The sequence below is a fragment of the Carassius gibelio genome, chromosome A15 (assembly GCF_023724105.1).
Source record: "Carassius gibelio isolate Cgi1373 ecotype wild population from Czech Republic chromosome A15, carGib1.2-hapl.c, whole genome shotgun sequence".
Taxonomy (NCBI): Eukaryota; Metazoa; Chordata; class Actinopteri; order Cypriniformes; family Cyprinidae; genus Carassius; species Carassius gibelio.
In genome coordinates this window covers 3,150,930-3,163,054 of record NC_068385.1, presented here as the reverse complement: position 1 = coordinate 3,163,054, position 12,125 = coordinate 3,150,930, and the positions used below count along the sequence as shown (strand labels likewise).

At 38.4% G+C, this 12,125-nt stretch overlaps 1 protein-coding gene across 6 annotated transcripts in view; it reads left to right on the top strand.

The window, feature by feature from the left end:
• The window catches only part of LOC128028946 (stAR-related lipid transfer protein 13-like), a 73,916-nt gene extending 62,116 nt beyond the window's left edge, over positions 1 to 11,800 (top strand). For 5 of the 6 annotated variants that reach the window (XM_052616325.1, XM_052616326.1, XM_052616329.1 and 2 more), the window contains 13 exons: positions 1,608 to 1,679; positions 3,183 to 3,264; positions 5,543 to 5,606; positions 6,174 to 7,552; positions 7,752 to 7,922; positions 8,274 to 8,433; positions 8,608 to 8,806; positions 8,913 to 9,126; positions 9,390 to 9,510; positions 9,594 to 9,830; positions 9,929 to 10,146; positions 10,682 to 10,858; positions 10,974 to 11,800. In XM_052616325.1, the coding sequence (XP_052472285.1) occupies positions 1,608 to 1,679; positions 3,183 to 3,264; positions 5,543 to 5,606; positions 6,174 to 7,552; positions 7,752 to 7,922; positions 8,274 to 8,433; positions 8,608 to 8,806; positions 8,913 to 9,126; positions 9,390 to 9,510; positions 9,594 to 9,830; positions 9,929 to 10,146; positions 10,682 to 10,858; positions 10,974 to 11,091 (3,212 nt within the window). In that variant the 3' untranslated portion in view covers positions 11,092 to 11,800. Of the gene's footprint in view, positions 1 to 140; positions 332 to 1,607; positions 1,680 to 3,182; positions 3,265 to 5,542; positions 5,607 to 6,173; positions 7,553 to 7,751; positions 7,923 to 8,273; positions 8,434 to 8,607; positions 8,807 to 8,912; positions 9,127 to 9,389; positions 9,511 to 9,593; positions 9,831 to 9,928; positions 10,147 to 10,681; positions 10,859 to 10,973 lie in introns of those variants that run through there. The other variant, XM_052616331.1, reaches the window with a different exon arrangement.
• The last annotated feature ends 325 nt before the right edge of the window (positions 11,801 to 12,125 follow it).

The window sequence follows — 12,125 nt, the reverse complement described above, 5'->3', positions numbered from 1 at the left end:
AGTCCTTCTCACAGGAGCTGCTGAAGTGAACAAACCATATTGTTGGGAAAAGGAGGTGACACAAAAGAGTGGTAATCTTAGTGGGGTGGAGGCAGCGCAGGAATTCTCACCACCGTTATCAATACGATGAATGGAAACCCAGGTGGTTCGCTCTCTGACGCAACTACACTGCTCCGCATGCTTGAAGGGCGGGAGATCCTTCGGGACGTGATTTGGATCGTCAGACAGTTTGGCATGAGATTCAGGCTCCATTGAGCTTTGAGCAGTGGTGCTGTATTATTGAATTTACTTGTGCTGAATAAGTGAAGGTGACCTTATATTGCTGAATAAGGTGAGAATTTTGAAATTTGAATGGTTGTTAAAGATATTTTGTTAAGGATTCATAAAAAGGTAGTAGAATATTGTTGTTAAGATGCATTGATTATTGATTGACAAATTAACTGAACAGGATCTACCCACACTAAATTATGTCAATGGGTGTCTATGTTTCTATGTCTGTCTGCATTGGTTTAAACTTGCTGATTTTTTAAATTAATTCCTCCCTGTTTCTTTCTCATCTTATCTAAACTTCTTAGGGAATTATTGGCTTGATTGCTGGGCATTTCAAGGCTATTTTATTTCTAAGTTGTGTTTTTTTTTTATTGTGAAAAGTGCTAAACAAGTACATTGTAATTAAACTGAATGTGACTTATTATTAGATGGTATTAAAATGTAGCAGGCTACATTTGTAGATGTTTTTCATTGTGATTTGTTGACAATGAACTTGAGGAAGTCGATAGCTGGTTGAACTTATTGATCTGAGCACAGTTTGAGACCTTACTGAGATCTTTTGAAGAAACGTGAGATTAATGAGGTGCTTTTTCTCAGTAGACAAGGAAACTTTTGCGAAAATGGGATACACTCTTGTGTTTTAATGACCAGGCGGTCTTTGACCTTTTTGGTCAACTCTAAACCAGTTGTTTTGCTCATAGCAACCCCACAAATCAATATATTTATGAATGTTCCATGCTCTCAGGCAGATGATATTAATCATGCAGTTTCCTAGCTTTACTCCAGAGCTGATCACTTAAAGCTTCAGACATTCTTGTGCATTGTTAACCCTCCATAAGCTCTGCGTCAGCTGACGTCTGCTGGGACGTGCCACGTAAAAGTCTTTGATTATATGAACAGGATTCTGTTGCCAAAACGTAACTGATCTCTTGATCCTGATTATGAGCAGACTTTACAGGCTCACAGGACTGTGTGATTATCTTGTAACCTGGCTGGTTCCTGACCTACAAGAATAACCTTGTTCATGCAGTGGCAGGAAAGGAAACATAATTAAATCACACAGAACTGATTATGTTATGTAATACCTCGTCACTGTTTCTCTCTCTCTCCGTCCCTCCCGTTCTTCCTGTCCAAGAGCACACAAGCGCTTTTAAAAATAGTTTTGAAGATAACTGTCTATGAAAGAATATGCGGGTGGTATACTGTGTCCTTACTAGGATGCAGCAAATTTCAAATGTCAAACATTTAGTCTTTCAAACTGCAGCTGTATATATATATATTGAACAGATAGATATGTTTTATGATACTGAGAAGTACAAACATTTTGTGTGTTGCAGAAATCGAGGCAAAGGAAGCTTGTGACTGGCTTCGAGCGGCAGGATTCCCCCAGTACGCCCAGCTCTTTGAAGGTAACGCTTCACTACATAACATAAACATAGCAAATGTTATCATCACACCCAACTGTAAAGCCATAGTTAAAACTGTTTCGAGGAAGGCTGGTACTCAGTTTTTGAAACAATCATATGATGTAAGCCTGATTTAGGGCAAACACAAGCTTTAAATGTGGGATCTTGTTTCCGGTGTCGTTAGAGACAGACTTGTGTTAATGGGCACTTTTATGTCTACCAGACCTCATAATGTTAAACTGGATTTAGCCCATTCATTTGCCCTGTGGTGGGATGTGTAAACTTTCATACCACCTCAAAAAGGTCTCATTTACTTAGACTTTCATACCCCAATATCTGATATTTTAATCCGAAATGTACGGGTCATCGGTAAAACTGGTTTTAGTTAAGAGGAACCGCTTGAAAATTCTAGAATATGACATCTTCAAAGAGAGACAGAGGTCATGGCAATAACCTTGCCCCCAAAACACTGCCGTTTTCACTTGCCTTTGGCAAACTCTTTTGATCTTGGAGTGTTAGTCTTTAGATGAAATTTTGAGAACACTCCATTTTTCTCTTCTGGGATATGTATTTTTCATTTCCTAGCCATTTCCTAAGTACATTTCCACATCTGAATATAATATAATATAATATAATATAATATAATATAATATAATATAATATAATATAATATATAATATATAATATAATATATAATATAATATAATATATAATATATAATATAATATAATATAATATAATATAATATAATATAATATAATATAATATAATATAATAAATGGTGTATATGTAAATATAATAGCAAGTATTTATTATTTTTTAATTTTTATATCCACATTTTTGACAAAAATTGAATTCGAATCTTATTATATAAGAAAAATGGCATCCTGTTATACAACCCATTCTTTGTTCATTTTTTATATTAATATGTCATTGTCGTCTCATACGGCATCATTGTGGAGAACAGAATATTCCCATAATGCATCTCTTCATTAGTGTTGTTTTGGAATTTCCTGCAGTTTAAAACCAGAACACTGTGCCTTTTTTTGAAACTGTGTTTTTACTTCTGTATCATTCCAAAAAAGCAAAAAATATGATGAAACATTTAATTGTACTAGTGGTATGTCAGCCTCAGCAGGGTCTGGATCCAGTCACCCCGTTACATAATTTGGACACCATAATCAGTGGAAGACGTAATGGCTTCTCAAAGCCAAGCTCAGTTTTTGGGGGGGCAAACCCTGTCTCACTTTATTAGCATCTGGAAGTCTAAAACAAGTTAGCTACTCTCTTCGCCTTGGCTATTGCTCTGGAAAGAATGTGTTGTCAGGGTTTTTTTTAAGTGTGTGGGCGCCTGGATTCCTCTGTGTTCACTGTGAACATGCAAGATTGGCCTATTAATGAATCAGAGGGAAATTATTAAGCTCCCTGAAAGACATCTGTTTTTTCCAGTGTTTGTCTGTAATGAACTTGATTGTTGAAATGGAATATGCCTGTGTTTCTTTACAGATTCTCAATTTCCAATTGACATCTCTCCTGTGAAGAAAGACCATGACTTCTTGGACAAAGACCTTGTGGAACCTCTATGTCGGTGAGGACCGTGGCGTGTTTGGTGTTTTCTGTGCTTCCTAAACAATTCCACAAACGATAGCCAAATCTTTGTAGAACCTGGAAATCAGTGTCTAATCAAGAAGAAAACTAACTCTTTGAGAACAGTTTGTACTGGGGAAATATAATGAATGTAATTTACAAACTTTATTGAGTCTGTTGTTGCTTTAATCATGACATTATTTACTTCTGCCTTAGATGGAGACTGACATGAGAGAAACTACAACAGACTTAAGCTTAATAGATGCAATACACAATGACAACAATCAAAAAGAAGAAATAAATGCACTTTTAGAACTTGCTCTCATTGCTTAGGACAATTTTATGATTTTTAACTAATCATCGATTGCAGAATTTCATTCTCTACAACCATTATTGTCATCAATAATGAAAATAGCAATAAAAGAAAAAATAACTTTTGGGACCTGTCATTGTGCATTGCATCTATTAAGCTCTAATCTGTAGTTTCTGTCATGTCAATCTTCTTGTAATTCAGAAGTAAATAATGTCAAGATTAAAGCAACAACTAACTCAATAAAGTTTGCAAATTACACTCATTATGTTTTCCCAGAAATAAAGTACAGAATGTTCTCAATGAGTTAGCTGTTTCACGTTTAGACACTGAATTTGAATTCCCAAATTAAGATGAAAAGAGCCCTCCAGTGACTTTGGTTGCCTTGGAGACTTCCCCGTTAGGAGAGCATCGGGGGCAAAGAGGGGCGTACTTAAGAAGGTCTACTGTGACTCTAAACAACCCTTAAGCAACTCATCGAAATTCCAAACCTGTTTACTGTTGTGTGGGAAACAATGTCCGACATTCCCACCTCTCCCCCTGACTTCTCACTTTTCTACTGCGCCCGGAGGAGAACAAGTCAGTAAACAATTCCAGCACGACATGCCCAGTAAGAGCACAGAGGAGTTCGTTAGTGGTGGATGTTTTCAAGCACCAGTGATGATGCTCAGTCTTTAAGCTTTCTTTGACACTTTGCTATGTACAATTCGCCGATGAAGACACATTACAAATCAAGCAGCATTTAATAAATAAATTGTCAGAAAGTCATCAAAGTATTATTATAACTTTTGTAATCTTTTGCCAAATGTAGAGTTCTCGTCTTACCAAAAATACAATGCTATTAGCAATACCAGTGAAATTCCTAATACAAATTTTACCAAAATAAAAACTAACATGCCAGCAATGACACTTCTTAAAAAAAAAGTTACATTTTAGAATTAATTTTAATGCAATCAATGAAAACAACGGTAAAACTATAATGATGTCCTAACTTACTGTAACCAGTATTGTCAGATTTTCTTTAGCGGATTGTTTAAACGTTATGTTGTCCCTTGACCGGGGCTTGTTCTCTACGTTATGACTTTGTTCTGTTTTATATCTGCAGTCTTTGCTGTTATGGCACACACACAGACCACTGAACAATATAAAGAGTCATAAAATGTCATGATTATTAAATAACAAACATCAGCTTGGTTTCCATGCATGTTTGTGGCACGCAATGTGTTGTTGTATTTTCCATATGATTTGTATTCCCTTTAAAGCATTAACAGCTTTTAATAAATCTTCCTCCAGTGCTTTCGGATCAGGAAGGGATGCTTTTATTTCTTTTACTTTGTATTGGAAATATTGATATGTTCCAGTGTTTCTTCGAGACCTTTATTGTGAACAGTTGTAACTGAAACTAGTGCTGATTCAAACAGATTTGTTCAAGGAGAACCTTGAGCCCACGACTTTGTCAAAAGCTCAGAAAGCTGCTTTACTTTCATCCCAAAATCATTATTCATATTTGACGGACCACGCAGGTGACCTATTTTCAGAAGGTTTTGGGAGCGGATTCAAAGAGAAGCAAGCGCTTATGGTGTTTGTTGGGTTTTGTGAATGTGAGGGGAAAAACAGGCCTCTCAGACCTGGAGGAATGACTATGTGGCAGCTGGAATCAACAGCACATTAGTTGCTCGAGGGCCATTGAAAACCATGACAACTGCAGCTAGCAAGCTTTCGCCAATTAAAAGCAAGCGAGCACAAGAGAGAGTAGGACACTGGCCAATTATTGTGCTTAATTAGGTTTGCTGCTCACCAGAGCTGAGTGTTGGATGGCAGGGACATAGATCTTATAGCTTGATTATGTTAGAAATGGTCATGGAAGGCTGTGCTGTTATTGTGTCCACATCAAGCCATATGCCATGCAAAATAAAGCCAGTCGGAAGGAAAGGATTTTAAATTATTATCTATTTTCTTCCCTATTCAGGCGACTGAATACATTAAACAAGTGTGCCTCTATGAAACTTGACGTGAACCTTCCCAAGAAAAAAGTAAGTGATACATTATTTCTATTTAACCTTATGGCAGTGTACATACATTGCTCTTGTGATTTAATGTTATAGTGGTTTCGCTGCTATAATCAGGATGGTTATCATGCCTATAAAGAAGCTATATAGTGACCAGTGCCAAATGCCACAATGTACTATCTCTATAAAACCCATACAACACTTTATTATCACAGTAAACTTGATATATGAGAATTTCACAAGCATTGTCTTTGTGTGAATTGATATAACGGTTTTCTTTCTTAAAGCATACCATCTCTTTTTGTATCACTTAAAGATATTAAATAGAAACTGTGTTATATCACACTGGTTATGTAATCATTTAACAGTGGAAGGAATGTGCCCTTTGAAAACATGAAAAACCCATTTGAGTGAATCTACACTGTTACCTCTGGGGGTTCTGGATTGTGGGGAAGGAAAAAGGAAAACAGAGACTGTGAAAAAAAAAAAGGATTGGGATGGTATTCAAGTTCAGTGCTGAATTGCTAACGTAGTAAATGATATGGCATTAAAAAGAGAGACATATTTACACATTTTCTTGATAACCTGCAGAGTGAAGATTCAGATGAAGATGACCTCTTTGCCATCAGTGACAAATGGACCTTTGAATGGAGCAGTCGCCGCTGGTCCAGGCTCCAAGACATCGATTGCCTGCTGAGGGGCGTGGAGAACAAGAACCCAGGGGAGAACTCTGCCCTGCGGACAACGACCAGCAGTGAGAGTGTTCTGACAGACTTGAGCGAGCCGGAGATCTCTTCCCTCCGCAGTGAGAGCAGCGGTGGCAGTGGGGGTAATTTTGTGCACAGCCCGGAAGACTCGGACAGTTCGCACCGCACTTGCTCGGACTCTGCAGCCATGCCTGACCACACATCACTAGGTGTGACCCATCTCTCTTCAGAACTTTCGAGCTATGATTCGCTGCCTGTAAAGCATGGCAAGAGAGGACGGACACGAGCTAAGGAGTTCTTACGGCGCATGGAAGCTTTTCAGTTACGTGGAGCAATGGGTGGTGGAGGGAACAGGAGTCTTGCTATAAGTGCCCCAGTTCTCCAACAAGAACCACAGGCTGTGAAAACTCTCCACTGTGTGGACATCATCGATGGAGACATGCGTCTTGCAGATCCACCTTCCGGCATGGGGTTGCCCTCCCAGTCTAGCAGCGAAGGGAGCAGCAGCCAGTCCAGCGGGAGTGCCGTCAGTACGCCAAATATGAAGGAACGCAACTTTCATCAGGCTGATCACAAGCGCAGTGGGATGTACCTGGAGGACTTGGATGTGTTCTCCAGTCTCATCAATGGTAAGCGTGTGGCTGAGCAGAACCGACGCAATGAGTTCTACTCCTACGAGGATCTGGTGGTGCATATACCTAAAGATCACAAGCCTGGAACCTTTCCCAAAGCTCTGTCCATCGAGAGTCTCTCACCCTCAACGGCGATCTCCATCAACTGGCACTCGGCAAGAATGGACTCGGATGTTCGGCATCCACCTAGCTTCAAAGAACCTCAATCAGTCACACAGTGCTCCACCCGAGGCAGTCGGATCAGCATTTACGACAATGTACCCAGCTCGCACCTCTATGCCAGCACCGGTGACCTCATAGACTTGGAAAAGGAAGACCTTTTCCCACATTTGGATGATATTCTGCAGCATGTTAATGGACTGCAGCAGATCGTGGACCACTGGTCGAAGAATGTATTGCCTAAAAGTGAAAACTTGGGGAAGGACCGAGTTGGACTTGTTGGCCAAAGGCAAGGTAACCAGCAATCATCCAGTCAGATCACATTGGATTTTGAGGGACATTCAGTGCAGGAGGGTCAGGCAACCCCCGGTGATGTAGACAGGGATGGGGTGTCACTTAATGAATCAGAATTCACAGGAATGAGGGAAAGGAGAGACTCAGGAGTCGGGGCTTCACTTACCAGACCAAGACGGTAAGATTCTGATCTAACAATGGTATGCTACAGTATATGTGTTGCATTGGGAACTTTAAGTTTTGATAGGATTGGTTGACTGTTTAAAATCCAAAACCTTTATGTAGTCGTTTTAAATGCTATTTTTGGGTGGTTGTCACCTCAAAGTCAGCCATTCCTTTGTCCCAATCCCTAACATGGTTCCCTGCTCTTTGTTTAGCTTGCGATGGCCTAGTTTCCAGATTTCCAACCGCCTCAGCCATTCGGTCGCCTCTCTCCAGATCGCCAGCCAATCTGCGGCCCAGCTTAGCCTGCTACAGAAATTTTCCTTGCTCCGTCTCACGGCCATTATGGAGAAATACTCCATGTCCAACAAACATGGCTGGACCTGGTAAGAATCTGTTGGAAAAAATGATCAGATCCTATGAGATTTATGCTTCTGTTTTGCTGCAGCTTAAAGCTTCCTTCTCTAGCGGTCATTGTGATTAGTATAAGATAGCAGTAAATCTTAATTCATTCGCCCTCTACTGGTCACTAATCACTAATGCACCCTGCTATTGATAAAACTTTGATGAAAACTTCAGTTCATTCAGAGTATTATTGTTTATTGTTTGTTTTACTTTTATTACATGTTGGCCTGTCGATGACTGTCCCAAAACATAAAATATAAAAGATGCCCCAGGGAAGTAGACGCTTACATGGTATAAAAGCCCCATACACATATATTTTTTGTATCTCTCAGGTCTGTGCCAAAGTTTATGAAGAGGATCAAGGTTCCAGACTATAAGGATAAGAATGTGTTCGGGGTTCCACTGATTGTGCATGTGCAACGCTTTGGTCAACCTTTACCTCTCAGTGTCCAGCAGGCTTTGCGCTACCTCAGGAGCCAATGCCTTGACCAGGTTAGTCAGGGTCATCAAATCAACAGTAAAACTGTATAAAAATCTAATGGCAATCTGAAAACAGTATTTTGAAAAAAAACTTAAGTTCTTTTTTTCAGTTCTAATGTACAATTTCTTGTTTTCAACATCCTAAAAAATTCTAGAAAATTCACTATTTAAAATGGTCTTTTCTAGGTGGGTCTTTTTCGTAAGTCAGGAGTGAAGTCTCGTATCCAAGCTCTCAGACAGATGAATGAGAATTCTCCCGATGATGTCAGCTATGAAGACCAGTCTGCGTATGATGTGGCCGACATGGTCAAACAGTTCTTCAGGGATCTGCCTGAGCCACTTCTGACCAGCATACTGGGTGAAACCTTCCTCCACATTTATCAATGTAAGAAAAACTTCCCAACTCTAACCCCTCTCTTACGTAATTCTCATGCATTTAGGAAGAGAAAAACAGATTCCTTTTAGTCACCTGATCCCTGTTTCCTCTTTAGATGTGCCCAAAGAGCAGCGCTTGCAGGCTGTGCAGGCGGCTATTATGCTGATGTCAGATGAAAACAGAGAGGTACTGCAAACACTGCTCTGCTTCCTGAGTGATGTCACATCCTCAGTGCAAGAGAATCAAATGACGCCCATGAACATTGCAGTGTGTCTGGCACCTTCGCTTTTTCATCTCAACATCCTGAAGAAGGACAATCTTACACCAAGGTAGATAACATATCTACTATTAATCTATTGTCATATATAATGTATAAATGTCATCATTATATATCCAAACAAATGAAACTTTTCAAATAATGAATATGGAATAACGTATTACTTGACTTAAATTTATTATTTTAATAATATTACATTGTATTTTTTAAAATAAAATGATTTAACTTTTTATAAAGTGTCTTAAGTTATTGAAATTTATTTTAATGAAAAGTTTATTGTCATCTTAATTAAATAAATTTCTGCTCTGTCTACAGAGCTATGCAGATGCAGAAAAAGTATGCTACAGGGAGGCCAGACCAAAAGGACCTGAATGAAAACCTGGCTGCCACTCAGGGCCTGGTTCACATGATCACAGAGTGTAACCGCTTATTTGAGGTGAGACACACACGCATCTAAACTTTACTTACAATGCACTCGCATTTTTTCTTTTTGTCCCTAATTGTTTTATTTTGCTTCAGATTCCACATGGAATGGTAACACAATCACGAAACTCCTATGTGGAGGCCGAGCTTCAGGCTCCCACCATTGAGGAGCTCTGCAAGCGGCAACATCAAGAGGAAGAGGCGGAAGATGAAGGCTCTTGGCCTGCATTCATGGAGGCCAGGCTGCAGGGTCTCCTCAAAGAAACACGGGAAAAGGCCAAAGGCTGGGTGTCCTGTCAGAGCACCAGCGACACAGAGCTGTCCTATAAGAAGGTATGACTGGAAAATTCATTTAATATTAAAGGTATGACTGGAAAATTCAGATAATATTACAAACAAATACTAAGTGAGGTTCTTTGGTTTAACTCCAGGTGGGTGATGGGAACCCTCTGCGGCGTTGGAGGGTCTCAGTGGAGGTGGAAGCCCCTCCGTCTGTGGTACTAAACCGTGTTCTTCGGGAACGCCATCTGTGGGACGTGGATCTGATGAATTGGAAAGTGTGTGAGGTCCTGGACAGGAAAACGGAAGTGTTCCAGTATGTCCTCAACTGTATGGCTCCTCATCCCAGCAGAGACTTTGTAGTGCTCAGGTGGGTCTGTCTGTTCACTGAGGGAATGACGTCGTCCTTTCTTTATTAAAAAAAAATGATTTACAGATTTATGGAACACTGACTAAACCACTGAGATAAAAGGGTTCCCACACTCATGTAAAATGTGGGAATTCTGGTGAATTGAGGTAGTTTCAGACCTGGGAAAGCCATGTAAATTAGTAAACAATATATATATATATATATATATATATATATATATATATATATATATATATATATATATATATATATACACACATACATATATATATATATATATATTACATTTTTGTAATATGTGTAGAAAATACTAGTAACGTTATGTTGTATCATTTCATATAGCTCACAGAAATGTCCTTACATAGCAAAAATAGATTACTGGAAACTTATAGAAAATGAATTGGTCTAAAAAAGTGTTAACCCTAAAAAAATTTTTTTTCAATAAATCAGTAATAGGATTGGTGGATAGATTTACAACATAGATAAAAGATGACAGCGATTTTTTTTATAAAGTTCCACTGATGTTTGTGTTCAGGTCGTGGAGGACGGATCTGCCGCGGGGGACGTGTTCTCTGGTCTCCCTGTCTATTGAGCATGAGGACAGTCCGCCTGTAGGGGGCATCAGAGCTATAGTTATGGAATCCAATTACTTGCTGGAGCCCTGTGGCTCTGGCAAGTCCAGACTCACCCACATCTGCAGAGTGGACCTGAAGTGAGTAAATATATCTGACCGACTCTCTCATACACACAAATATAATTCTATGACTGTAACCACATTGTTCATAGAAATCCATACATGTCATGTGCTGTACTCTTTTTTTTTTCAGAGGGAGAACTCCGGACTGGTATAACAAAGCATTCGGACACCTTTGTGCCGATGAAGCTGCTCGTATTCGCAATTCCTTCCAGCCAATCCAAACAGAGGGTCCAGAAACTAAAATTTGAGCCATGTACTCATTCTGGAAATAGAAATCTCAGTTCTGTGACTTTATAAACCCTGAGAAATGTCTGCCCTTTTGCACAATGGGCAGAGTTGCCTGGTCTGGGTAATAAACCTAAATGGGAATGTTCGTCAACTTACCAATGTACCTTTAGCTTGTCCATTTTTAATATTATCTTATTGTAACTATTGTTATTTGTATTGTAATTAATTATTTTATTATTTTATATGATCTTATACCATGTATAGGACACCTAAGCTCTTAAGTGCTTCTGGGAAGCATATATTTTATTTAATCAAAAAATAAATCTATATTTGCACATGCATGCACTGCATGTCCATGTATGTGTTTGTTTGTATTTGTGTATGTCTACACACAGATCTTGTAAAGACTATATATATATATATATATATATATATATATATATATATATATATATATATATATATAAATTCTCATGTAGTACAAACATTATGTATACATGTGTCTGATCTCCTTTTGCACAGATATCAGTTTAATTCATATGGTACAAAGTGTTACTCTGTTTGTCCATGTATGGGTGTGATATTGTGGAATTTTTACTTGCTTGTTTTAAAGGATTGACAAAATGACTTGGGTTTGATATTCTCAGACCTGCTTTTATAGTACAGGATTACATTAATGACAAAGAGATAATGATTTTTCATTAAACTATGTAAATGAATTCATATTAATTTGTTTACTGTCTATTTGATGCTTAATTTCTTACATAATTACCGATACTGACAGTTTTTCATAACAATAATACAATAACTATAATCAAAATCATACACTACCTGGTCAAAAGTTTGGAGTCAGTAAGATCTATTATTATTATAAATATTTTTATTATTTTAAAGAAATTAATACCTTTATTCAGCCAGGATGCATTAAATTCCTCAAAAGTGACAATATGACAATAAAGGCATTCATTAATATTATAATAAAAACTATTTTGAAAATACTATTTTACAAGGTGTTCGTTTGAGCTTTCTATTAATCAATCACAAAGAAATTGTT